This window comes from Aspergillus bombycis (genome assembly GCF_001792695.1).
Source record: "Aspergillus bombycis strain NRRL26010 chromosome Unknown contig00041, whole genome shotgun sequence".
Classification (NCBI taxonomy): domain Eukaryota; kingdom Fungi; phylum Ascomycota; class Eurotiomycetes; order Eurotiales; family Aspergillaceae; genus Aspergillus; species Aspergillus bombycis.
The window spans coordinates 121,489-147,653 of NW_019170043.1; the positions used below are offsets into that span (position 1 = coordinate 121,489).

Genomic DNA, 26,165 nt, shown 5'->3' on the forward strand with positions numbered 1-26,165 from the left:
CCAAACGCTAGTTAAGAAGTAGAACAGATCTTTAGATATAATACGTGTGCCCTAACTGTGGCAGCTACCGTTAGGGCCTGCTCCTTGTATCAAGATCTCGCACAGATTTGAACGCAGTCCACCTCGGCGTACTATAACGAGGTTGGCATACATAGAAGGACCCTAGTAAATTTGCGATATAGATACTAGTAGGATGTTGACTCCACTGGCATATACAATGTGGCAGATGAAACTAGTACAACATATGGTCTTATCGGGCCGATAAGCATATCGGACGCAAATCGACAACCGGAGACATCAGCCAATCAAGGCCCGGGGAATGCATCCCACTTTCTCTCCCCGACTGACTAAGAAACTGATGGACATTGACATGGAACTCGTTCTGACTCTTTACGAATGGTGATATCCGGTCGTTGAATCCTCTGGTCCTGGGAATCTGTCGGCTACTACGGACGGTCCGTTTCTCTGACTTCAACCGAGCCCTTGGAGTCTTTTCATCTCCACTCTTCCATCATCATGTCCGCCGACTCTTTAGTCCCCGAGACCCGGGTCCTTGCCGTTGCAAGCCATGTAAGTCGTTTTTGCCAAATGCGGTCATGATCCCCATATAAGGTCAGCTTGTTTAATTTGTTACGTATAGGTTGTCTATGGGTAGGTGTCTCATCGTTGAGATCTGGAAATCTATCCCTGTCCGGATCACCCCGCAATGGCTTCCCGATGACCATCTACTTGGGCAGACCATGACTCGATTGCTAACATGAGAGGCCAGTTATGTCGGAAACAAAATGGCAACGCTGGTCATGCAGCTACTAGGTTGCGATGTTGCCGCGTTGAATACCGTCCATTTCAGTGAGTCATTGTCCACACGTACCTACTAGTAGGCCTGCAAACTGACGAGATTCCAACCAGGCAACCATACCGGCTACAGGCAATTCAAGGGCACCAGGCAACCGCCGAGCAGATTACTGAACTCTATGAGGGCCTATGCCAGAGCCATCTAACCGACTTTGACGTCATGCTGTCCGGCTATGCGCCCAGCGCCGCAGCCGTCGAGGCTGTAGGGGCCATCGGCATGGACCTGCAGCGCAAGGCTGAAAAGAACCCTGGCTCGTTCTTCTGGGGTAAGCATGGTCCACGCTGCGCATCTAGCGTCCTCGCTAACGACCCATAGTCTTGGACCCGGTAATGGGCGACCAGGGCCGCTTATACGTGAGCAATGACGTGGTACCGGCCTACAAGAGGATCATCCACCACGCGGACCTGATTCTCCCCAATCAGTTCGAAGCCGAGTGAGTCAAACTAGCCCTGTTGCCTCGAAATGTGACTCATGCCTCGTTAGAACCCTATCCGGAATCAAAATCACCTCCCTCAGCACGCTAGCAGAAGCCATCACCGCCATCCACGCCACCTACAACGTCCCCCACATAATCATCACTTCCGTCGACCTGTCCAGGTTCACCCAATCCCCCTCATCGCAGACCACCCCATCAGACAGCCTGACCGTCATCGGCTCAACGACCCGCGCAGACGGCTCCCCACGTCTCTTCCGCATCGACGTCCCAGCCCTGGACTGCTACTTCAGCGGCACAGGCGACATGTTCGCCGCGCTGATCGTCGCCCGACTCCGGGAGGCTGTCTTCGCCGCGGACCCCCAGCTCCGCACGACAAAGTCCTGGGTGTCCCCCGATGATGTCAAGGCTACGGATCTCCCTCTTGCGCGAGCGACCATCCAGGTTCTGGCGAGCATGCACAACGTGCTCGAGAAGACGATGGAGGCGCGCGATGCGGAGCTCCGGGCGGCTGATACCCGGGGCGATGAGACGCTTAGTGAAGAGGAGAGGCTGAAGCGGGAGCATCTGCGCAAGAGTAAAGCGGCGGAGGTGAGATTGGTGAGGAATGTGCAGTACCTGCGTGAACCCACGATGGTGTTCCAGGCGCAGGAGTGGAGGAAGGAAGATTTACCGGCGGGGAGCCAATAGATCAACTGTGCTGTCTATGTAACGTACGATAGATAAGAAACTAGATGATAAAATATGTACGGCTAGCATTCATACTGCAACCATCCATGGGCCTTGAAAGTCTAATGACCTAATCCACATCCTCTATCCCAGTCTATAATCCCCCCAGCACAGCCTCCCCAAAACAAATGAAATATATATAAAATAATAACAGCGTAATAAAAATAAATCCAATTCTTTTCTATATAACCAACGCCAAGTATATGTAAACCCACCCCATGCGAAACCAATCATATCATCATTAGTTAGTGCCAGTGCTTCCAAAGCCACCCGCACCGCGCACACTCTCCTCCAACTCCTCCACAACCATAACCTCGGGGGTATAGATCTGTCCCTCACGTCAGCGGTCGGGCCACAACAACACCCACATAATCCAAAATAAAACCAAAGCCAAATAGCATGAAGGGTGGGGGGGGGGGGCTAGTAAAACGAAGAAGAGAAGAGGAAAGCATACCCTCTCAATGATAAGCTGAGCAACACGATCCCCAGCCTTCACGGGGAAATCGACCTCGGAGTGGTTAAACAGGAGAACCTTCACCTCACCACGGTAATCGGCATCAATGACTCCAGCGCCGGTGTCGATGAAGTGCTTCGCGGCGAGGCCACTGCGGGGCGCGATACGGCCGTCTATATAGTTACCATGCATTAGTGAAAGTTCCCTCTTCAATTGAATGTATGCGGTCGTCTCGTTTCCAAGAAACAGCTCACACAAGCCCAGGAAGGAAATGGAAAATAGAGAAGAAGAGAAAAACACATACAGGTCCCCTCTGGCACAGCAATGGCAATACCCGTATCAACCAGCGCCTTTCCCCGAGCCGGAATAACAGTCTCCTTAGCAGCATAAACATCGTATCCGGCCGCGAAGGCAGAGCCGCGAGTCGGGGCGCGACCGCCCTCGTTCAGCTTCTTGATGAGCAGCGGGGGCAGAGGCTGCGAGACGGAGGTGACGGGGGTGTTGTTGGTCATTTTGGGCTGGTCTTCGGTGGTGGTGTTGGGCTTGGGGCGCTTGGCGAGGGGTGAGGCCGGTAGAGAGGGGGGTTCTCTTGTGGTTGTTTGTTGCTCGGGTGGGGGAGTGGTCTCTTTGGTCATGGTTGTGAGGAGGTTTTTGAGGTGGTTGAGGTGGTTTTGTCGTTGCGGTGTGTGGTGGTGGATCATTGATGTGGTTATGCGCGTGCAGACGCGTAGCGCGTTTAATGGGCTTGGCGTTGGAGGCATTGTGTTTGGGTGGTTTGCATTTGCTCAGTAATAACCTAGGTAATCAAGGAGAGGGAGGCAAGGGTTACAAATTTGGGGGTGTATGCTGTTTTACGAAAGATACTGTATGTAAACAGGGTCGAGCCAATAGAATACCCCACCGGGTAGAAAAGAGGAGTGCAAGTTAAGCTAGGTATGAAAATTTCACTTGGGGTCAAGCAGCTGTGGAGGTTACCGACGGCCCCGCAAATGCCAATGAGGTCGTGTCGCTGTTTAGCCTCGGTCCGTGGCGGTCGTGAACTGGACAATTCACAATTGATCTTCCTACATTTATTGCCGAGCCTCCTGTCTTCAGAATGATCCCGCTAACTTCCCTGCGATCTAGGCATCTAGTTTGCAGATAATTATTAGTATCCCCGGAAATCAATCCCGTTTGGTTGTTTTTTAATTGCTATACCTGTTGGCCATGGCTGGAGCGGTGCGCCAACCAATTGATATCCCGTCCCTGGAGCGGTATCTCAATCAGAATGTACCTGAGATCCAGACACCTTTAGATGTGAAACAGGTAAGCACAGCGGGACCGAATCACATATGGTTGATGGGCACGATCTAACTCCCCACAGTTCTCGTTCGGACAGTCTAATCCCACTTATCTGCTGACCGGCACCGATGGAAGGCAGTTCGTCCTGCGCAAAAAGCCCCCGGGCAAGCTCCTGTCCAAGACCGCGCATAAGGTCGAACGCGAATACAAGGTCATCCACGCACTGGAGCAGACAGACGTCCCGGTACCAAAGGCCTATTGTCTCTGTGTAGATAGCAATGTGATTGGGACCCCGTTCTATATCATGGAGTTCTTGGACGGTCGGCTATTTACCGATCCTGCCATGCCGGGAGTCAGTGCTGAGGAAAGAAACGCATTGTATGTTGGGTCCCCACGCGTCATCTGAGGATGAGGTCCGATTACTAAGAACCTTGTAGGTGGAAGGCAGCGGTGCAGACCCTGGCTAAATTCCATCGAGTCGACCCCAAGTCGGTTGGTCTGGAAACTTTCGGAAAGCCGTCGGGGTACTATGATCGGCAGATCGCCACCTTTTCAACGGTGTCCAAAGCGCAGTCTCAGGCCGTCGACGTTGAGACCAAGGAGCCAGTGGGGGAACTTCCGCATTTTATGGAGACGGTGCGCTTCTTCTCGAATAAGTCTACTCAGCCGAAGGATCGCGGCACGCTAGTCCATGGCGATTACAAGATCGACAATATGATTTTCCATAAGACTGAACCCCGCGTCATCGGTATCCTGGACTGGGAGATGGCTACGGTGGGGCATCCCCTATCGGACTTCTGTAACCTCACGAGTCCGTACTATCTGGATGGCACCGACCACACAACCGACCAGTTCCAACCTGACCGGATACCTGGATTGCCCAAGCGTGAAGACTGCGTACGATGGTATCGCGAAGTGGGCGGATGGGACCCGACCATGGACCTCCCCTGGGGAGACGCCTTCTTTGCCTGGAGGCTCTCGATTATCCTTCAAGGAGTCAAAGCTCGCTATGCACTGAGACAGGCCAGCAGTGCCCAAGCGCACGAACATGCCAAAAAGACTACCCCGTTCGCGTTGGCCGCCTGGGAACGGGTCAAGGCCGTCCAGAACACAATGCATCAAAAAGGCAAACTGTAGCTTTTCTGCTACCCGTCCAATCTCTTCCGACCGCTAGAATGAACCTAATGTGGACCCTGCTCGTAGACTTGTGGCGTGTAGGCCAACGGCGTATATGCGATAAGCAAAGGGGATGGCTGGCAGGACCTGGTGCGATGAGGTGGCCCATTGGTGCATGACGGGCCTGTCGGGTATTCATAGTTTGTGATTGGTACCGTAACCCATACGCAAGCAGGATAATGCAAGCTCAGGTAGATGACGAATAGAGACTATTCTTCCCATGAATGGCCGGCGTAAGCCCAAGCAATTGTCGTCGTAATTGGCAGGGTTTCTACATCATTGATCTTCTCACATTTGGAAGCATGAGGGTGTCAAGGCAAATTGGTTTGACGATCGGAAATTCGGAAGATGACTCGTATATGCGCCAAGGCATTTGGTGGTCCAGTGAACGGTCACCAACGCAATGTCAGCAGTGAGCCGCTTGGACCATGATAATTGGGTGCGGCTCATGTGCTTTGTTTTCTTCGTTGCCTCATGTAAGGGTTAAAAAGGGCGGGTAAGAAAAAGAAAAGCAAAGAAAGATCGGGCATCTCCGGACTGAGAAACCGACCATAGGGCAAACGCAACCGCCACCATCGCGACATCATATCCCATCCCATCCCATATATCCACTCTACAGTCTACGTGTTGGGAATTCCAAGTCTGCCCTAACTAAACATGACCTGCCAACAACAGGTCCTCACGATTAGCCTAATGGGGGAGAGGGGGGATTGACGGCCAAGCGAGGGCTACCTAATTTGTGGTAACTCGCTCTCTCTCGTTCTCGCTCTCTCATTCCCTTAGTCTCCATAATCACAGTGGGGTTTGACCCTCCCTTTTTCTGCGGCGACCAGGATCAATCTCACTTATTGGCCCACACCGTTGAATACCATCCCACTTGACAAAAATGCCCCGATCGAGAGATCCCTGCAGACTCATCGTTCGATGGCCGAAACGTCGCCTCACCTCCAGGTGACAAACGATGAATTGATCAACCCGGTGCTTACCGGAAACACACCACCCATATGATGTCAATAACAGATCATGTTATGGGTGTCAGGAATGCTTGATAAATTAATTTGCACATTAAACTAAGATGGTTGGGGAAGGGATGTGACCCTGGTAGGGTTTTGGTTGTATCCATTCAGATGAAAATGGGGCCCGGAGCGGGCCGCGTTTGTGCTTGCGAGAAATAAATCAATCACTGGGGGTGGTGATGGAGTGAGACCTTTTTTTCCTTTTACCTTTTGCCTTTTCCAATCATATCACCGTGTCAGTAGTGCAGGCATCCGATTCCTGTGTCCGTTCAAAACGGAGTATACGGGAGATATCGATTACCCACCTACCGAGAACAGGAGGTAAAGGAAGGACGACGGATTGGAGTTTGTTTGACTCGGATCGAGTTTCGAATTAAACCTTTTTGTCACTAGACTCGATCATGGCCGTTGGGAGAGGAAAACTAAAAAGCAAAAAGAAAATAAGGAGTCTAGGCAGCATCGAATGTCAAGAGGCTGGAAGGTGAAAGAGGGGTTTTGGCTTCTCGGCCAATTGCCAATATTAGGGCGGAGCGTCCATGGGTAAATGTTGGACAGAGAAACCTGACCATATCCTGCTTCCTGCTGATGGATCTACAATCAGTCAGAGGGAAGCTAGATCTGCGAATGGTTCCAAGATTTGGACCCCATCCATATGATTGAGTTCCGCGGCAATCGCAATGGTAGTTAGTAGTTAGAGAGAGGATGAAAAGATCGAAAGAAAGCAACAGGAAAAAGAACGAGAGTCCAACCAAGATGGCGCTGGGAAGATATACTTCACCCGGTGGATTCGTCGTTTTATGGAGCTATTCGTATTCGTGGCTTAATGCTTGTTATTATACTAGCGCTAGAATCCCTCTAGACGAGAACCAGCTACGCCCACTTGATCGCTAAAAGGTTGATTGTGCACCACCGACGTAGGACCGTCGATGCATAATGACTTCTCTGGTCACTCCAAGCCCATGAATAACTCCTACTGGTAACTTACAGCAAGTAGTGCAATCCCAAGTGGAGACCGGTCCAACGTGGGGCTACATCTCTGGTCCGATCATCTCCTGCAGAGTGACAGGCGTAGCACGAAATTGCGCCCCCCCTCTTTCACTCTTGGGTTTCTCTCTCTCTCTCTCCCTCTTCTCTTCTGACCCTCAGTCTAACTGCGTGTTTTTGTACAGCCTCACACCGAACACGCGTGATTCTTCAGGACCACGCTAAACTTGCTGCAGCAGTGCCCATCCCCATTTCCTATCGGGTTCCTGACTGGTCGCAATCAGAATCAAACGGGCCCAGTCTACAGTTCCAGGGTGCTACCGTAGTCGTACACTATCTACTAGTAGATTTTCTAGGCACTAAGAATAACAAAACCCAAGAATAATATCATGGATGGTGACCTGATAATAATTATCCGAAGAGATCTCAACCCAACGTTCAACATGATGAGAATGGGCTTTTGTGTCGGTCCTTGATCACGGGGGATTCGGGGATTCGTAGGTTAAGCATAAAACCCTCGAGGGTCATGCCCCTTTTTACTCTGTCCTTGGTAGCCTGAGTCCTGGTTCTGAATTTTTATTTTACTTTATTTATTGTATTTTTTTTTGTATTTTTTTTCCCCCGACGCACAAAACGCTTTGATCCGGTCGATTCAGGGTTGATGACTAGTGACCCCAGGAGACTAAACTGGAAAGAGTAGTTCTACGGTTGCGTGGCGGTCAAGCCAACAAGGGAGTTAACAGCCTTGTCGCCTCAAAACTTAGGCTATTGCGGAAGACGACGCATCGGAGAAATTGTGCTCTTGGAGGATGACTAAGGCAATAGTAGACGGTAGTAACGCACAAGGATAAGGAAAACTAAAATACCATGGCAAAGAGAAAAACAAATAATGAGAGAAAAGAAAGCAAGATTAGACACGATGAGCTGCATGGCGAAGAATGGCCACATCAGCGATGAGGTCAGTCATCGATCTAGCTTTCCAGCTTGACTCACCCCCGGGTCAATCCTCTTCAAGCGAGTGCCCAAGGTTCCATGGCGGTTCGATGCAGAGAACAGTTCAGCCTCCTCGTTTTGGCCGTCGGGTCCCCGCCAATCACCGTGCATCCGCGGAGAGCCTCAAAAGTGTGTTCCGATCCCTTTGGGTTTAGTGCGATGTGGAACTGCGGCTGGTTCGGCCTCGTGGACGTGCCATGAAGAGAGGGCGATTGTCAGTACCTAAGGAGCCCGAGAGAATTAAAGTGGGCAAAATCAAGAAAAGAAAAATGCAACGGAGATGGTCAGGTTTAGAAATTCTCTCTTTTGAGTATTCTCCATTTCACTTTTCTCCCTTCTGATCTGAATCTTCCATGGTATGGGATCTGGAGGACGATCGTTGATACTCCACTAAGTACTTTCTCTTCTTCAAGTGGTGTGTCCAGTCTCAGGTCACTCAACTTAACCTCCAGTCTTGTCTTTCTCTGAATTTCCTCCCCTGGTGCTCACCCCCCACTTTTTCTTTTTGGCGCGTCTAGAGTCAGCTTCCAGCCCGCCGTCCCCCTCCGGCCGTTTCGACCTATTTCGACTATTTATTTCTTGGAATTCAATTCCGAAGCCGTCACAGAGAGGGGATCGTCTGGATTATCCTTCCCCCAGAGAAAGACTAAAAGGTTTCGAATGACGGAAAGTGGAATGTTGACAGACTGACATCGCATTGCTGGTGTCTCGCTCGTCGCTTGTTCTCCACCGAAAGGCCCGGGTTCCAGCTCGGCCGGTAGTGGATCTCCTTCAGATTCCTTTCTCCTCAATGAGAAGAATCCTAGTTGACCCAACTAAGAAACCATCCTGACTGTGTCTAATTTCCCTTTTTTTTTCTTTTTAATTTTTTTTCCTTTATTTTTCAATTCTCTGCGACCACCCCCTTCCCGGGTTTCTACCCTCTCGCTGACCGCTTCGAACTAAAAAAGCCAGCCTTTTGCCAGGCGGTCACTCCCGCTCCCAGTACTATTAGCTTCATTTCCAGCCGTTTCTCGACCACCATTATAATTTTATTATAATAGTAATGCTCTCTTAATGCCATTACTATTATTGTGATCATTATTATTCGCTCTATTCTCTTGGTCGCCCATGGTCATTATTATCATTCCTGTTCTTATTATTATTATTATGGTCAATCTCCCTTCTCTTGGCTTGTCCATCTGACAATCATTACTCCTGCAACCCACACGGGCGCCGCCGCTGAGATTATTATGCCTGTGCCATAAACCACTGTTGTTTTTCCTCTTTGCCCCCCACTTGACTTGTTTCCAAGTCGGCGGCTACTACTTGTGCCGCCTGGATTATCACCATTCTGATCGTCGCGTATCTTGGATATTGTCCCATCCTCATTATCCCTCTTACAATTTGGACCGCCTACTCCCCACCAACCCCTTTGGATTTGCGGTTCTCAATCTCATGCAAACGGCGCATCATCTTCGTATTCTCAATCGTGACGTGCAAATTGTCTCCGATTGAGCCTCATCTTTAAAGCCGGCGGGTGCCTGAATTCTGCCGTGTACTCCGTGTCTCAAGTTCCTTCAGCAGGTGAGCTTATTCTGCATCTCTAATCATCTATCTTTTGTTCCTGCTCCTGCTCCTGTTCCTGTTCCTTTTTTTTTCTTTTTTATTTGTTTATGTATTCCCATCTACTCTGTCCATGGTAAGAGCGGCAACGTCGGCGGCGTCCTGAAGATGAAAAAAAAAAATTCAAGACTCCACACTCCCAACGTGCACCTCATTACTGTTCTCTGTTAGGAGGTCTTCTGCACGCACCACCGATGTCGTGGTGATTGGTCTAATGTCAGGTGGTTTACCCGACATGGTAGCGCCCATGGGTCTCCATCTTTTCTGACATCGGAGGTTGATTGATCCCACAACGTCTTCAGGAGTGGGTTATTGCTTGTCTTATTAGTCGCCGCAGCCGTAGTTGGGTTGTTGTTTTCTTTTTTGCCTCTTCCCATTTGTCCTCGTTTATCTTCTTACTTTGCTTCGGGCTTTGCTTGCTATGGCCTTTACATGTTACAATCATAGTCAACATCCTTATCAGATCCCTGTTCAGCATTTCATCTCAGTCGTCTAATCTGATTCCTTTTTCGAGTATCTTGCTGGATGCGAACTAACAGGCAACAGAATATCTGGGGTGCAGTCGATTGGCCAAGCGCGCCCCAACTGTTCATTTCCTTTATTGTGCATTCACTGGGCGGGCAGTCGGGTGCTGAGCCGGTGTTTTTACGGTTTCAGCGCAAAGGGTGGTCTTAGAAGGCCAGAGTAAACCATAGAAGGTGCGGCGCACCTGATGCGTCAAAAACCGCCGCCTCCATGACAGAATCATATGATCCCGACGAGGACCGTCGTTCTCCCGGGCTGGAGGCGACCAAGCCGGATTATAAGCCCCATAAAGAACCGACTCCTCCTTTCATAGTCAAGGAGGTCAAGGAGCCCGAGGGCGAATTTAAATATTCTCCAGGCGAGGGAACACCGGACTGTTCCCGTAAGCCTCAATCGAACCTATACAAGTCCGAACCAAGCGAGGGCAACTCGGTGCTGATCAGCTATATAGACCCTAACCGACCTGATATTGCCAATTATGAGAGATCTGACCCACTTCGCCCGGAGCACTTCCGTGACATTCTCTGTGATGATCTGCTGGAGAAGCCTATGGTCAAGCCCGAGAAGCCAAAGCTAGAGAGCCCCGTGGTGGAGCCGGCAAAGCCTAGAGAGCCTCAGTCAGAGACGGATCCGAGTGAAGCAGCTAAGCGCGCCCTTGCACTGTTAGATCTACCAAAGCCCAGCGATGGACCCTTGGAGCCTCCAGAGATCCCAGTGAAATCCCACGTTCATTCTCCTGACGCGCGCAGTGGCGTTAAAGTGGAGGTGCTGTCTCCAAAAAATGCCCAGCCACCACCACCTGCCCTTCCCAGTATCACGGAGAAGAAACCATTCAGCCCACCTTTAAGCCAATATGCAATCTCCCTACATCCGTCGCAGGACGTGTTGCCCCCGTTCCACTCACCTGACAACACTACCACCCTGCCCCCCATTCAGACTGCACTACGTGGTATCGCTCATGTTAATGAGCCCGCTGCACGCGTCAATGGCTCCTCCCCCTATTCTTTACCACCCGTCACCGCTAGTTCCCCACCGGGCCTCCGGAGTGAACCTGTCTGGGAGCATCAACGCCCGGGCCATTTTGTTCCACCTCCCCAGATCCCTCCTAGTCCTTACTCGCATTTGTCACCTGCGAGTACCAAAGATTTGTCCGCTGTGTCGTCTCCAGCAACGCAGAACTCGTACTGGAGATCACAGAAATCCGACATACCTTATATCACATCCACCTATGACATCGCACATTGTGACGCTAAAAGCCCTGCCACGGGCTATCCAACACCCACAGATCAAACTCCAGCGGGGACGTGTGAACGGACACCATACAATCCAAGTCCGCAACACAATGGAGTGGTCACATCGGGAGCCTACAAATGTCGGCATCCGGGGTGTACCGCTCCACCTTTCCAAACTCAGTACCTATTAAAGTAGGTCTCGGCACTTCGCCATCATACATGAATCTAGTTATCTGTTGAGTGTTTTCAGAGCTCAAGCTGATACGGAGCAGTTCCCACGCGAATGTTCACTCGCAAGACCGACCCCATTTCTGTCCCATTGAGGGCTGTCCTCGTGGAATCGGCGGGAAAGGGTTCAAGCGCAAAAATGAGATGATCCGACATGGCCTGGTCCATAATTCCCCTGGCTACGTGTGCCCGTTCTGTCCAGACCAGCAACATAAATACCCACGACCAGACAACCTCCAGCGGTAAGCTTCCCCTAGTTTTGCGTATGCAAAGATATTACAGATGCTAACGGAATCAGGCACGTGCGGGTCCATCATGTGGACAAAAGCAAGGATGACCCCCAGCTCCGGCTGGTCCTTTCGCAAAGGCCAGAAGGCAGCGCGCGAGGGCGCCGCCGTCGGATCAACCCTTGATTAAATATTTATATGAAATGCGCATCATACGTATCGACTTCTGCCTGTGAGAAGATGGCTTTCTCACTATTATCGAGAATGACGCGGTCATCTTCACGATGTTTTGCCTTCTTCCCCCCCCCCCCCCCCCCAACTTTTTGATGTACACTGTGCATGCATTATGAATCTCTGCAATATTTCTCATACCATTCTCTTTTTGTCTTGTCCGTTGTGTTTACTTTGTTCGAGATACCAGATGTCTAGAGTTACGAGCCACATTTATCGTTTGTCATTCGTTTCATGTCCGGATATACGCTACGTTTATGAAGAAGCGTGGGATTGTACAGGAACCAGGATTCGCGGTTGGGCGTCCAGTGAAGGCTTTTTTTTTATTCTATATCAATTTCTTTTTCCGTCCAAAAATCCGCTGTGCTTCATTTTCTGCTTCAGAGATGGATCCCTTCCCATCTCTTTTTCTTACGAGTACGTCTAGGGAATAGCGGCGTCTTTTCGCGGAAACAGTCATGCGACTCCGATCTTTATTCTAGGAGCCAAAGGTGATAGCCAGCTGAACTAGTTGACAGAAATACACGTTTCATCGACAGAAAAAAAAAAGAGGAAATCTTCTAATAATACAGTACCGGTCCATCCATTTATCCAGCCACATAAACCCATCATTAAAACCCAAGATAAGCAACAACCCACACAAGAAAAAAAAAAAGAAAAGAAAGAGAGAAAAGAACAAACCAAACCAAAAAACGAGAAACAAAACAGACAGATCATTCCCTCCTGCGATGAATCCTCCTAACATGATCCTTCATATTATCCACCCGACTAAACACCCTCTCACAGCCTGCCCACTCACAACACACCACCGGGTTATGCTTAGCCTCATGCCTATCACGATCCTTCTTACTCGAAAACCCGCCGGCCACAGCCTGCGGACAGCCGCGATGCCGACAGAACAGATGCTTGCGGTGCCGATTATAATGTTTCCGGAGGTCGCAGCCGCGCCGGAAGATCGTCTGCGACGTGCAGCCCGGGTACGCGCACCGCCAGGTCTGGTCTGGGTTTTGGATGCCGTAGTTCGTGAGGTCCTTTTGGGTGGCCGGGAGCGAGCCTGAAGAGGCAGACACGACGGCTGCTGTGGCAGATGTAGGGCTGTTGGAGAGCGGTGGGTATGTGGGTGTGTTATTGTTGCTGTTGTTGGTGGTGTCGGGGGGATAGTAGGGGGAGGATACGGAGGACGAGGTGTGGAGGTATTCTGAGGCGCCTCCTTGGTGGTAGTAGTCGTTTGGGTGCAGACAATTGCTGCCTGTGTTGCTGTCGAACGAGTCGCATGTAGGGTAGTGTATCGAGGAGGCGGTAGATATAGACGAGGAGGAGGAGGACGAGGAGGAGAAATCCCCCGCGCGCCGGAATGGGGCGTAGAACATATTGTTCTCCAGCTCTGGGGCTTCGCGCAGATGCACCCGTTCCATTGTGTAGGGGATGAGGTCGGCCATGTCGGTCATGTCCGGGAGCACGTAGTGTTGCAGGGTTGGTGGGGTGTAGAGGTGCTGTTGGGGTGGGTATGGGGGACACGCGCATGGTTCTGGGGTGTATGGTTGGCGTTTGGAGGGGAGTATAGAGATGCCGAGACCGGCTTGTATATCTATAGCTGGGTAGTCTCCCGCCGGTAGATCGAAGGTGGTGGATGGGTCCATGGTCCCCATCGACTTGAGGAATTTTGCTAGATGGATTGATTGGACACTTGGCGGGGAGGTCTAGTTCTTGTCTAGTCACTAGGGATGTGTCTCTCTCTCTCTGTGTGTGTGTATGTTTTGTATGTATGTATGTATGTATGCAGAGTAGAAGTAGATATAGGTATGATCACAGTTCAGTTCAATTCAATATCCGATGTAGATTCAGTTATAAAAAGAGGAAAAATTCCAGGTAAAGAAAGATGGCAAGCACGGATGATATAGAAGAATTGCAGTAAAGACGCACGAAGAATGATCACTAATAATCATGCAAAATTCGAATAAGAATTGCAACGTCTATTACCCGATCCGACAGATGAAGAAATATATAATATCAGCTGGTGACATCAACAGGGGCCCCACGTTGTAGGGAAAGCCGTTTGGGGAGTAAGACGTGGTGGCTATGCAGTGGTTTCGCGAGCTGACAGTCGAACGGGTTAGGTGGAGGGGTCTAGATGAGTGGTGAGTTCGTGTCTGCAAGTGACTTTGGACCAGAGATATGTCTCGGAAGGCTGTGAGGTACATCCATTGCTGTCGTGGTGGTCTTTTGGGTCCTTGGAGTGATCGCCAGGAGGCATGGACAGTTGGTTGCTTTCTCCATTTCCAAGTTGTTGGTTGGCGTCCACGTGCCGGAAGGAAGTCAAAAACGCAGAAAATCAAAATCAAAACCAAAAAAAAAAAATCAGAGACATGCTGAACCGCCTCAGGATCCTAAACTTAGACTTGGGTCATATACTGCGAACGAATGAGGAACGGGGACGTCAAGGGAAGAGGATCAGAGACATGATGTGGAAGAGCGGGGAGGTGGACTCCTTCTCGATCGGTGGTTTGGGATGATCTGGGGGCGAGTCCGAGTACGCCCGGAGACACAGTCGAAAAAAAGTGCACGACGATTAAAAAAAACACACAATATACTTTCTTGGGAGGTTGAGAAAAAGAATTATTCTTAGCATCTCATTCCGGTGGTTGCCAATCACGGCGGGGAGGTGACCTGGCTGACAGTGCCGGCGGTTTGCTCTGATTTGCTCGCTCGGATAAACAAGTTAGAGATCGACATCCACCCGGCCGCTAGTGATCTTTTGGCAACCGCTGCAGTGATGGCATTGTTCCCACTTTTTCCTCTTTGGCTTTTCCCTGGTAGGGCTGAGGAGACTCACGCCCAGACCACGGTTATGGTCTTTGCGACTTGACTGGATTAGGAGATCTCATTCGAGTCATGGCGCCATTCCAAGCTATGCATGGTTGTGGGCTGTGACTGGTGTTGGTGCTGGAATGCGTGCAGAGACCTGCATCAGTCATCCCGTGTTCGGGGTACCCTGGAAGCCCATCCATGGCTCTATAAGCGAAGGGGAGTCAGAGCCTCAGCCCCTCCGGACTTATCCTGGACCCAAGCCGGGATCCCCGACTCTTGTCTTCACCTCCGGATCCTGTGGCGGTTGTACCAATGGTGTGCATGGCGGAGAACCATCAACGATATCTACGGGGGTGGTGCAATTGGCAATTGGCATCGTCAGACGCGGAAGGCTGGGGCTTCCCAGTTTCAAAGTTTCAAAGCACAAAAAAAAAAAAAAAACAAATGTCCCCGCCGAATCGTTCGACGCCATGGGGATGACCGAATTTAGTTCTTCCCACCGCTCCTCGGGTCCTAGCGGATAAGCCTCATTCCCACCGTTCTTGCAGCGGTTCCAACAGATATGCATAGATCCAAGCCTCGTATTGGTGGACGCCCCCATGTGGAGACGCGCCATCACGATAGCCATTGGAGGGTTAAGCAAATGATGCGCCACCGCAGCTGCAAAAAGAGCGGTGTCACGGTACTTCATCGGTTGACCAGGATGTCGCTTCTTCATCTCATTGCTTCTATACATGCGCTGGTGCGACAAAACTACGTCTGGAGTCGAGTTGAGTCGAGTCGGGTCCGACGTTTCAGCTGACATCTCACTCGAACAGCAATTCTTTGCCCCACAAAGTCTTGACTTCTATCACATTCAGGACCTTCACCTGAGACTAAGGGAGTCCGTGGATCTAATCATAGTTTAAGATGACACTCTCGCCGTTAAGTGGCAAACCCAAATAACAACAGTCTATGAACCAATTCAAAAACGGGAAAGAAGATACCAGCAGAAAAGAATCTATATCATCCTCGCCAATACTACACAGCTTCATCGCCATCTCACCACAGCCCGTTCACACATCTTCAGTCCTCGGTACACCGTTGGACTCGGTCAACAGAGGGGTGGTAACGTCTGGGTCCTGATGCTTGGTAACTTGATCGTCCGCGCCCCTATAGAGAATGTAATGCTGGACCATGAAGAGGATATCAAACAGGATCGAGACGTTCGACAGCAGGAACTTGATAGGGTTTCCCGTGATGCCGCTCCAATCATCCAGGAAGCTCGAGTCGAGAAACAGTTGGATCAAGGACAAGATACCGCCAGCTATATCCAGTAGAATTTGACCGATATGCCAACCGTGGGTGGATTTGCGCTTATAGTTTACCCAAGCCTGCGGCACATACTTGGTAATGGTGACCAGTAGTTTTACGTATGATAGACCGTATACCTAAAATAGACAGTGTTGCATGTTAGTTAGTAATACGCAGGTACGTCGGACCCTTTGGCTGCTTACGACGTCGATCCATCCCCAGGCGGATGGGTCATAGCCTCCATCGGGGCTTTGACCAAGGACGATAAAGATTAAAATAGCGACGGCCACGATAGATCCCCAGAACAGCCCTGCAACTGGCTTACTAACTCGTTGGAAGCGTGAAACCTTAAATCCCCAGACCGCGGGCCAAAATTGCGTGTAAGTTAAGGCACTGAGAATGATAGCGTGGACCGCGAAGGCTAAGTCATTGAATCGCACGGTAGACCCTTCAGACCCGGGATGACGAGCGGCATACTGGTGACGAATCACGGGGGAGTATAGGAAGGCGGCCGTATAGCCAGTGTAGCACACATATCCCAAAGTATTAACGGTGGGGAAATCAATGGCTAGTCCAACTGTCGAACGGCGCCGAAAGTTGGTGATCGGTTGAGGATAAAAGGACGCGGACCAACATAATGTGCTGCACGGGTCAGTCCCCGGTGCGTGCAAGACGTCGTTAAGCCATTTCAGAAAGTAGAGCGAAAGTTAACACAAGGTATAAACGTACTATATCCATCCTAAGAGGCTGTACCATAGAATGCATCAGTGTGACTGAGTCAAGAAGAGCGGGGCTATTCTCCCGCCAAGGCTGGAGCCCATGTCCGCAGCACATACCGAGAAAGGGCTTTGATGAAGATCTCTCGTTGGGACGACATGATCCCGGAATCGAGTGATTTGGATACGCTGAGAGTTCGCAGAATACACGGGAGGAGAGACAAAAGCCAGAATTCACTTCGCCAAGCGACCGGAATCCAGAGGATCAGAACCTCCTTGCCTCGGCGATAACGGGGATGTGAGCTATCACGACTTGTAGGCGCTTATCAATCCAGTGATCCAGGCAGTTCAGCGATGTTTCCCCTTGTTTCGGATCTTTCCGTCGACTCATTGAAGAGTCCGGATATGAAGATTTTACCAGAAGGTTTCTCGCAGGCTTTCAGAAACGGAAGAGAAACGACAATCCGACTGGACTCCTGACACTTGGAGCAGTCGTCATCGATTGGGAGCGACTGATAAGATACGAAGGACCCCGGCATGGCACGCGATACGGCCCAGAACGGCAGGCGGTCCGCGGCTGAGGATTGCTGAGTCAGCGGCTGGTTGTCCGGGATATGCGCTGGCCCGCTAAACCCTAAACGGCAAACAGTTGATCGGAGCTGGAAGAATCCAAATGCATCTACATTCCAGCCTCCAATCTTCCCTACCGTGGCAGACAAGATCGAAACCGCGGTTGGTATGGTTCCCCTGTTTGGTCAATTGATTTGATTTTGGACTTGAATCTAATTGTTCAGGATTCATCGCTGTTGGGCCTGGTTCTTCAACTTCTCATCCTGCCTCGCCTACCTTCCCCGCCTTTCCTTCGTCTTACAATCTACATCCACATCCTGAAGCGCGTACGGTGGTAAACATCCGATCCTCAGTTTCGGCCGAACAAACCTCTTCGGTCTATCGTATTCTTTGCGATCGCTCTCGACAATTCATCTGGTCACTGACGTATCGTGCTCACATCAACATCTCTTATTGGCGCATGGTGCATTCTCTGGTGTGGGGGATCTATTAGATCTCCTTCGGGAATCTATTCCGGCATTCCAGTCTCGCAAGATCGCCATTTGAGACAGCATATTGGCATATAGTTGGAATATACAAAATTACTGGTAACCATGACTGGTAACTCGGATCTCACGGCTCCCGGGAGCAGCACGTATGCCTCGGATACTCTACATGTTGGCGACGGGACATGGGATGCAGGGCGCGATACATTCCTCTTGCCAAACTTGATGGGGATCAATTTTGATACAATGCGATACAATGGTATGTGGGATCTCTGACCTTGGAAGCTCTCGTTCTTACATTGGTGTCAGGCATGGGAAACCGATTCAAGGATATGCCCTACTATCATACCCTAATAGTCGTACATGGTGTTATTGGGACAATCGTATTCCTGGGTCTTGTTCCCATATCTATCTTAATCATTCGATACTACTCTCGATGGAATCCGTTTGTGGCTTTCAAGTTGCATGCCTGGTTCCAAGTCCTAACTCTACTGCTAAGCACAGTTGTGTTCGTCTGCGGGTGGTTTGCAGTTGGGCCGGAAAGGAGTCTCACAAACCCTCACCACGGAATTGGACTGGCGATCTATGTCATGGTTGTCTTTCAGATTCTGTGGGGATGGTTTCTCCACAAAGTAGAAAGCAAGCGGCAAAGATACCGAGTGCCTTTGAAATTAGTGGTCAGTTGCGAAGAATGCTATACCCCAACACTCACCTCGAGAGCTAACTTCATATTCCCAGATCCACCGATGGATTGGCCGGGCTCTTGCCATTCTAGGACTCATTCAGATTCCCTTAGGACTCACCCTTTATGGTTCGCCAAAGTCGCTTTTCATATTATATTCTGTCGCTGCCTTTGCCCTCTTGGTTACGTTTTTCGTCCTGTCGTACCTGTATGATGATGAGGGATATCCACCGGGACCAGACTATGACAACCGACATAGCTATGTCTCCGGACCTCCAGGCCCCGGCCCTGCTGGTCATCGCCAGAGCAGTTTCGGGCGAATGGCTGCCGCGGGAGCCGCAGGAGCAGGACTAGCTTCACTCTTCAGGCGTCGCTCTCGAAGTAGGGGAAGAGATGGTTATGAGGACTCTCAGACTTCTTATATGTCGGAAAAGTACTCAGATGAAGGAGCCCAACGCAAAGGCTGGGGTGACAAACTGCTTAAACTTGGTGCGGTGGGCGGTGGCGCTTTCCTCGCTAAGAAGTTCTTCGACAGGAGACGAAACCGAGATAATGATGCCGAATCTGGCCAGTATCGGCGCGCCCATAACCGAAGTGACAGCATGACAGAGACTACGATGAGTAGGATGGAAGATGGACGACGACCCGAACCAAGTCATAGAACCCTCTCAATCGCCCACCGAGCCGACCCCCGAGTAGACCTCAGAGTCCCGGGTCATCATACTACTACAATACAACTTACTTTTCCGATAACGACCATGACCGACCTAATAAAGCTCGAAATGCCCTGTTTGGTGCGGGCGCCTTTGCAGCCCTCAAAAACATGTTTACTCGTCGCAAGGCCAATGATGACGATCGTCGTGTAGAAGATATGCGCCGTCGGGAGATGGAGGAGGAAAGGCTTGCACGAGCAGACAGCAAACGACGCTATACTGGGGATGGGTACCCACCTCGCAGACGAACCGACTCCTTCACCGCAACTGACATCTCATCTACTGAGCTGACGCGACCTCCGCGTGGGCCCTCACACGGAGAATCAGCTTTAACTGGTGATCCGGCCATGTCTGGAGCAATCGATGGGCATCATTCTGATATACCCCCAGGTGCGCCTACCTCGGAAATGCCAGGTCAGGCTCCCTCTCGACTTGATCCTTCTGATATTGCGGCTGGGGCAGCCGCTGGAAGTACCCTGGGTGCTGCCTCCGGCCATCGCCGCCGAAGCAGCAGCAGGCATCGGAGCAGCAGCAGGCACCGGAGCAGTAGTCGACACAGAGATGATCACACGAGCTCCCCACCAGTATCGGTGAAAGTCAAAATGCACAACGATGGTCGGCATGTCACACTCCGAAGGTTAACAGAGGAAGAGGCAGCTGCAAGTCGCGAAGCAAGACGTAGAGAACGGAGAAATTCTCGTCGTCGCGCCGGAAGTGCAAGCTCTCTGTCAGGCAACGAAGGTAGCTACGACCGGTGGCGCCGCGTTGAAGAACTAGAGCGTCAGCAGCACGAACGAATGCAACGAGAACAGGAAGCTGCCGCTGCTGCTGCCGCCGCTGGAATGTCCACAGCCCCATCTGGAAGCGTGCCTCCACCACCTTTTCCGCCGCCCCAAAACATGAGCCATATGGCTCCCCCTCCCCCGCCACATGTACCTTCCAGTCTGCCGTATGGCCCAGGGAGCGTCACATCCCCTGGTACATATACCGGTACAGAAGCAAGCGGATACGCCAGCAATCGGCGACGAAGACGAGCGGAACGAGCTCGCGCCCGACAAGAACGACAACACAGCGTGGAATTCACTTGACGGATGTCTTCGGCGGGCACTTTCCCCTCTGAATCTCTTTTCACATGTATAGATGTTTCGTGGATTTCGATGTCGTATATTTCACTCCCGTTGTGCTTTTCCCCTTTTTGTTCTTCATTTATTACGATTTACCCCTTGATATCGACACGATGAAATGGCAACTTAATGATGCATGCAAACGTTGATCCTGTCTAGTCTCTCTTTTAGCCCTAGGTACCATAACTCAGAAGGGTTGATGCAACACTCTTCAATGGTTATGATAACCGAAAGGGCCCTGAACAGAAATGTAAAATCATGGACAGGAAAACCTACGCCAAAAATGTACGTACATACCTCAACTACGGGATGAGGAAATGGATATGGATATGGGTATGGGTTCTGGATGGGAGGGATATGTGTCGATTCAGTATATGGCGTTTCTCTTTTATTCATGTTTGTGGCTTCTTTCATCTGTCTAGTATCGGCTTTTTTCCCCCTCTTATGATGTGTTGTTATGATTTCGCCTTTGCATTTGACCTTAGAATTCTAATGGGTTTGTTTCCTGCATCTCGTTTCTTCAAAGCTACTGTTGCCTTGGAAATAGTATACACACTTCAACGGATTTGATGAATAAATCGTAGAAGTCTGCATTGTCTTCTTAGAAATGACCCTAACCCAAGGATTGATACAAATGAAACCACATGATTATCGTTTAGGACAAAGAATAACACAAGAAAGCAAGGCAGGTAGTCACACGCCGTCGTCTAAGCTTGAATTATCCTTATATGGCCGTATCTGTGTTTAAATCTGACATAATTTGTGCTAATATATGCTACTCACAGCCAGTGGAAGGATGGTGTAGTCAATAAATGACTAGGTAACATAACAACGAGTGTTTTGATTAGATCTTATATAACTATGGTTAATAGGGCAAAGGCCGGGGGGAAGCGCAGGAGTCATGACAATACGCTTCATAGACAGGCAAGACACTAGAAAGGATGCTATAGAAGCACGTGTTTGGGGGGTCAATAAAGAATAATAATTGGTTATAGTTCTACACGTTCAAGGCTGGAATCGCGAGTGGATATGTACATCAGGTAGTTTATTTGAGGTGAGCCTGGAGGGTCTCGAGCACCTTTATAAAAGATTAGCTGGCCGCTCATTTTGTTTCCACAAGGGAACGTGGGTTCTACTCACCTCGAGCTCAATCTTAGCCTCAGCGATATCCTGCTCACTGCCGCTGCCACTGGCGATCTTCTGGGCCTCGGCGATCTGGTTCTTGACGGCCTGTGGGGAAAAGCATTCGTTAGTACGTATCTCAGGATACAGGTCGGGATTCGGGACATACGTCGGAGCTGAAGTCCTCAAGAGGGAAACCCTCAACAGCGTTGATGCTCAACTGGGAGTCGGGCTGGACAACGGCGAATCCACCGGAGACTGTAGCAGCACGAGTTATGCATGTCAGCGTTGTTCAATATTGCATTGATGTAGCCGCATCGACCAGTCCTGGCTCGGGGCGCGGTGTCAACATGGGTCGTCGGACGTACGGAAGAACTTCTTGGTAGCACCACCCTCCTCAACGACCTCAACAAGACCGGGCTTGAGCTGCTCAATGGAGGGGACGTGGTTGGCGAGAACACCCATCTCTCCGGACTCGGCGGGAATGTTGACCTGGACACTAAATGAAAAAGATCGTAAGTACAGCTGCGAACGAGGCAGGGCCGACCCTCAACTCTCGGTAGGTCGGAATTCGGAACAAACGTACACGCCGGTCGACTTGAAGATGGTCTGTGAAGTAGGAAATGGATTAGTTAAGGCACCATATACGTGTGCAAGGAGGGAACCACGGGGTCGGGCGTACCTGGTGAGGAAGGACCAGGGAAAGCTTGATCTTGTCGTTCACGGCCTCGGCGTAACCTCTGCGCTGGAGAGGAACGCGGAAGGCAGAGGGACGGGCCCGGAGGGCAGAGCGAGCGAAGCGGAGAGAGCTCATCTTGCAATGGATGGGGAGGAGACGACGGTGATGGTATCCCTCTTGGACCTGTGTTTGAGTTGCAAAGGTCGAAGTCGGATGCCGGTTGTTCCCTAGCGGCTCTTGTCCGGTCACGTGGCGGGAATTCCGAATCCCCAGCAAAAGTCTTGCAAGTCTTTTCTACTACAACTACTACTATCACCAGACAATGTCGGCTACATGGATTACTGTCCCTCATCTCTGGATCATTCTTTCCTGGAGTTTTCTCATATTCTCCGTATGGTGTGTGTTATGTGCAGACGCAGGATTGCGATCCATACAGGCTTACTCTAAATGGGGAACCTGATAGTCAACTCAATGCAGACTATCGCAGTTCCGACCTTCGAAATTACGGGTGCTTCAGGCTAATGTACCTTCAAACAAGCATGGCTCTGATATTGAATGGGTCTTGACCGGCAGTATGAGTGTTGGAACTAAACACCATATTTTGATATCACGTGAACAAATAGAGTTGGCATGGCATTTCTTTAGTCATCCGGTCACGGGCCGATGTTGATTAGTACCTTAGAGATGCCTATGGAGGACCCCGTCTTCAGGTTGTTTTAAACAGTATAATAATGTCTCTGTCGTGGATAATAGAAATTGAATTCAGTTAAATGACCTCTTAGTATATACACCTCAGAACCTGTCCATAGCCCGAATAATAGTAATTGTGCATAATAAACGGTAAGCTCCTATACCTAAGGACGTAAGGCACCAAAGGCGCTAAGCCGCGGACGGTAAGCGAAATCCCACAAACGGGAGCCCTAAAGGCGGAGAGAGTCTCTGCGCCTTCTGCTTCAGTTCAGGGTAACCTCACTCGCCAACTCATCGTCAACCGTCTCCCAGTTGCGACAAATCCGACAAGATGGCCAGTACGTGGTGATCCCCTGGTTCTCCCTGGATGAATATGGAGATTTTGGTCCTGGCATCATTTCCCAAAATGACGGGATCTTTGGACTTCGTCGTTCGGAATCGCTGACGTCTTACCTTTGACAGAGTCTAAGAACGCCTCTCAGCACCACAACAGCCAGAAGGCTCACCGTAACGGGTGCGTACCATTCGATCCTTATCCTTCCTGAAACACGACGTCTTTCGACCGGAGGGGGATTGCGGCGATATGTTGTATTGTTGGGTGTGGTGGGCGGTTTATTTCGACAGCGAACCCGATCGAGATCAGATCCAGCAATGCAACATAGCTCAGCCAACACCCCTCTGCGATGGATACTACGAAATGAAACGATGAGGAGCAGGCCGCTGACATACTTGACTCGCAACAGTATCAAGAAGCCTAAGACTCACCGTTACCCCTCCCTCAAGGGTGTTGACCCCAAGTTCCGCCGCAACCACCGTCACGCTCTTCACGGAACCATGAAGGCTCTTGTACGTTGATCATCTCCCCTCTCCACACCAACGCACTCGGACCACTCGCCAAGCACAATCTTAAAAAGATAAGACCGGCTAACAATTGCTACAGAAGGAGCGCAAGGAGGGCAAGCGTGAGGTCGCATAAATCAACTTAATTTAGAAATGAATTAAAAATGGGAGCGCATTGAGTTGGTGTTTCACACGTGCCATGATCCCAGGCGTCCTGTCGGATAGACCCTCTGGCTGGTCCCGCGCAACGGTTGCTAAATAAGACAATATGATTCGATTCCACGACATGGCCTGACACTTGTTTTCGTTCTTCCTGTGTGTTTTTGGTCAGTAGGTTGTGCAGTTCCACAGCCCTTATGATGGGCTTTCAATGTTCGTATGAACAGGCATATGTGTGTACAGCTTCGTGCTTATTTTCATGCGCGCTTGCTGAAGGATTTTTTCAACGTGCCGAGAGAAGATTCCATGCCCTCCAATTACCAAACACCTTCTGCCTTGACTCTGTGGCCAGTGGGTGCATGGACGGAGGGCTACATTCGTAAACCAGAATAGCAATCAATTCATTTATACTACATCCATTCATTTACGTTGTCATAATTGTTTCTCCCTTATCTGAACCCAATGACGTTGACCGTCAGATATGATACACGACCCAGGTATCTTCATGCAAACTCAAGTAACCACCAACCCTACGAAGCTATACCATCAAGCCTTCCAAACAATCAGCCTCTTATCAAACCCCCCACTAACCAACCACTCCTCCCTCACCACCTCCCCATCCCTCAAGACATCTACCCAACCCGCCCAAATCGTCCGAATCTTAGACCCAGCCACATGCCCATCCTTCAACACTGTAGCCACCTTCCCAGTCCTAGTCTCCACCCCCCGAATCACCCCATCATCCCCATTAACCCAGACACCCGAACCATCCGGTCTCCAGGCAACCTGCGGCGTCGAATACGCCGTCTGCGGCGCAAACGTATTTGCCTGGATCACGATGGCAGCGTCCTCCCGATTCTGAAGTGACAGCGCCGCGAGAGCCTGCGTAGCCTGTGTCTCCGGCTCTGGACCGTCGGCGTTATCATCCGTAGATGGGAACAGAAGCCGCACAATGATAACCTTCATATGTGGTAGAGTTGAGGTAGCGACCGCCAAGAGGCCCGGGTCATGGGGGCTGAGGGCGAGACAGGACGGGGAGAAGGCGATCCACGCGTTGGAATGGGGCGCCAGGTTCTGTTTGCCAAGGAGGGTGCATTCGTACGGTTGGTGTTGGACCTGGTAGTAGTACAGATGGGTGGAGTCGCGCCTGGCGACGAGCAGGAGTAGTTCCTTTGTGTCCGGGTGTTGGACGAAGAGCAAGGACTCCGGGTTCGAAGCTAGGGTGATGCATGCGACGGGCTCGCCGATCGCTATGGGGCCTTCGTCTGCGAGATCTAGACGGTAGAGATGGACCTTGGAGTCCCAGCCGGCTGTGGCTACCCATATGGGTCTCTGTGGGGAGTCGTGGTCTTCGAATGCGACTACTTTGACGGCGTATTTGGCGTGGTCTTTTCTTTTGTCGAGGACCTCGGCGTTCCGTTGTAAGAGGAGCTGGCCCGACATGTTGGTTAAACAGACGTACTCGCCATTGCAGATAGAGACGTATGATAGGATCGGGGACTCGGAGAGTCCTGGGAGTGAGCTGAAGATGGCATTGTCGGCTTCTGTCTTGAAGAGATGGAGCTGTTTGTCTGCGCCTGTGGCTATGAGACGAGATGGTGTGTCTTGGTTGTCCTCATTGCTCTCTGGGTGTCCCCATGGATCTACGGAGCAGGCGAGGATGTTTGATGATGTTGGCGTCTCTACGATTTTCGGGTTGGAAGGTGCTGTATGTCGTGTTAGCCAGGCTGGGGGGGGGGGTTTGTCTAGGAAGGGAGAATATATATCTATCTGTAAGGAGAAACGCAAAGGGACTCACCAGGAACGCTCCACTCATCTTTTGCTTCTTCGCCATACCGTTCAAATCCCAAAGTCTGATCAAAGGCTTTCTTCTCCTCGAGTACGCTCTCGATCGTCCAGTTGTTTCCTTCTTTGTTGTCTGTTACCTGCCCCGCGTCGGCGGGCAATCCCGCTTCACGGATGAATGCATCAAGAGTCTCGGCGTAATTGTTGCTTCGTAGAAAGCGGGCTACCAAAATACTCGCCAACTGAGGGCTTTGGGACGTTGGTGGCATTTCGGCTTATTTTTCCTGGGGTTTAGGTTGGGATGTTAGTTGGAAGTCGTGATAAACACCGGGGTCGATAACCATAACTTTTATCTTAAGAGGTTCGGGTCATATCATTCCGTATGTACGGCACATTGAGTTTTCAAGAATCTAGCCAGTGTATTATACATGTCCGTAAAAAAGCGAGTATGCAGATTTTAAGTATGGAGTGGCCATAGAAAAGATCAAGAAAGTAAAAAAGCAAAGAGGAAAGTATTGGTATCACAAAT

At 50.5% G+C, this 26,165-nt stretch overlaps 10 protein-coding genes across 10 annotated transcripts; 5 read left to right on the forward strand and 5 right to left on the reverse strand.

The window, feature by feature from the left end:
• Nucleotides 1-516: 516 nt before the first annotated feature.
• On the forward strand, nucleotides 517-1,979 carry ABOM_006502 (pyridoxal kinase; the record flags this gene model as incomplete). The annotated part of the gene is made up of 5 exons (XM_022533631.1): nucleotides 517-593; nucleotides 770-859; nucleotides 910-1,121; nucleotides 1,172-1,289; nucleotides 1,340-1,979. 5 exons carry the CDS (start codon nucleotides 517-519, stop codon nucleotides 1,977-1,979), a joined length of 1,137 nt encoding a protein of 378 aa, XP_022389255.1.
• Nucleotides 1,980-2,259: 280 nt separating this feature from the next.
• Nucleotides 2,260-3,233, reverse strand: ABOM_006503 (putative dUTPase (Dut); the record flags this gene model as incomplete). Its single annotated transcript, XM_022533632.1, has 3 exons — nucleotides 2,260-2,346; nucleotides 2,473-2,645; nucleotides 2,777-3,233. The coding sequence occupies 3 exons, from the start codon at nucleotides 3,231-3,233 to the stop codon at nucleotides 2,260-2,262; spliced, it is 717 nt and encodes a 238-aa protein (XP_022389256.1).
• Nucleotides 3,234-3,678: 445 nt separating this feature from the next.
• On the forward strand, nucleotides 3,679-4,890 carry ABOM_006504 (phosphotransferase family protein; the record flags this gene model as incomplete). Its single annotated transcript, XM_022533633.1, has 3 exons — nucleotides 3,679-3,777; nucleotides 3,836-4,131; nucleotides 4,191-4,890. The coding sequence occupies 3 exons, from the start codon at nucleotides 3,679-3,681 to the stop codon at nucleotides 4,888-4,890; spliced, it is 1,095 nt and encodes a 364-aa protein (XP_022389257.1).
• A 5,372-nt stretch (nucleotides 4,891-10,262) lies between these two features.
• On the forward strand, nucleotides 10,263-11,925 carry ABOM_006505 (uncharacterized protein; the record flags this gene model as incomplete). The annotated part of the gene is made up of 3 exons (XM_022533634.1): nucleotides 10,263-11,476; nucleotides 11,557-11,754; nucleotides 11,811-11,925. The coding sequence occupies 3 exons, from the start codon at nucleotides 10,263-10,265 to the stop codon at nucleotides 11,923-11,925; spliced, it is 1,527 nt and encodes a 508-aa protein (XP_022389269.1).
• Nucleotides 11,926-12,683: 758 nt separating this feature from the next.
• ABOM_006506 (putative C2H2 transcription factor) lies at nucleotides 12,684-13,610 on the reverse strand (the record flags this gene model as incomplete). The annotated part of the gene is made up of 1 exon (XM_022533635.1): nucleotides 12,684-13,610. The coding sequence occupies one exon, from the start codon at nucleotides 13,608-13,610 to the stop codon at nucleotides 12,684-12,686; it is 927 nt and encodes a 308-aa protein (XP_022389258.1).
• A 2,223-nt stretch (nucleotides 13,611-15,833) lies between these two features.
• On the reverse strand, nucleotides 15,834-16,948 carry ABOM_006507 (putative L-cystine transporter; the record flags this gene model as incomplete). Its single annotated transcript, XM_022533636.1, has 3 exons — nucleotides 15,834-16,208; nucleotides 16,275-16,713; nucleotides 16,908-16,948. 3 exons carry the CDS (start codon nucleotides 16,946-16,948, stop codon nucleotides 15,834-15,836), a joined length of 855 nt encoding a protein of 284 aa, XP_022389259.1.
• Nucleotides 16,949-17,950: 1,002 nt separating this feature from the next.
• On the forward strand, nucleotides 17,951-20,325 carry ABOM_006508 (uncharacterized protein; the record flags this gene model as incomplete). The annotated part of the gene is made up of 4 exons (XM_022533637.1): nucleotides 17,951-18,101; nucleotides 18,152-18,519; nucleotides 18,581-19,238; nucleotides 19,301-20,325. The coding sequence occupies 4 exons, from the start codon at nucleotides 17,951-17,953 to the stop codon at nucleotides 20,323-20,325; spliced, it is 2,202 nt and encodes a 733-aa protein (XP_022389251.1).
• A 1,081-nt stretch (nucleotides 20,326-21,406) lies between these two features.
• On the reverse strand, nucleotides 21,407-22,297 carry ABOM_006509 (F1F0 ATP synthase subunit delta; the record flags this gene model as incomplete). The annotated part of the gene is made up of 6 exons (XM_022533638.1): nucleotides 21,407-21,439; nucleotides 21,502-21,591; nucleotides 21,653-21,741; nucleotides 21,852-21,982; nucleotides 22,070-22,092; nucleotides 22,166-22,297. 6 exons carry the CDS (start codon nucleotides 22,295-22,297, stop codon nucleotides 21,407-21,409), a joined length of 498 nt encoding a protein of 165 aa, XP_022389252.1.
• Nucleotides 22,298-23,183: 886 nt separating this feature from the next.
• On the forward strand, nucleotides 23,184-23,828 carry ABOM_006510 (60S ribosomal eL29 domain-containing protein; the record flags this gene model as incomplete). The annotated part of the gene is made up of 4 exons (XM_022533639.1): nucleotides 23,184-23,190; nucleotides 23,315-23,370; nucleotides 23,477-23,698; nucleotides 23,793-23,828. 4 exons carry the CDS (start codon nucleotides 23,184-23,186, stop codon nucleotides 23,826-23,828), a joined length of 321 nt encoding a protein of 106 aa, XP_022389218.1.
• Nucleotides 23,829-24,397: 569 nt separating this feature from the next.
• Nucleotides 24,398-25,905, reverse strand: ABOM_006511 (uncharacterized protein; the record flags this gene model as incomplete). Its single annotated transcript, XM_022533640.1, has 2 exons — nucleotides 24,398-25,557; nucleotides 25,650-25,905. The coding sequence occupies 2 exons, from the start codon at nucleotides 25,903-25,905 to the stop codon at nucleotides 24,398-24,400; spliced, it is 1,416 nt and encodes a 471-aa protein (XP_022389217.1).
• Nucleotides 25,906-26,165: the final 260 nt, after the last annotated feature.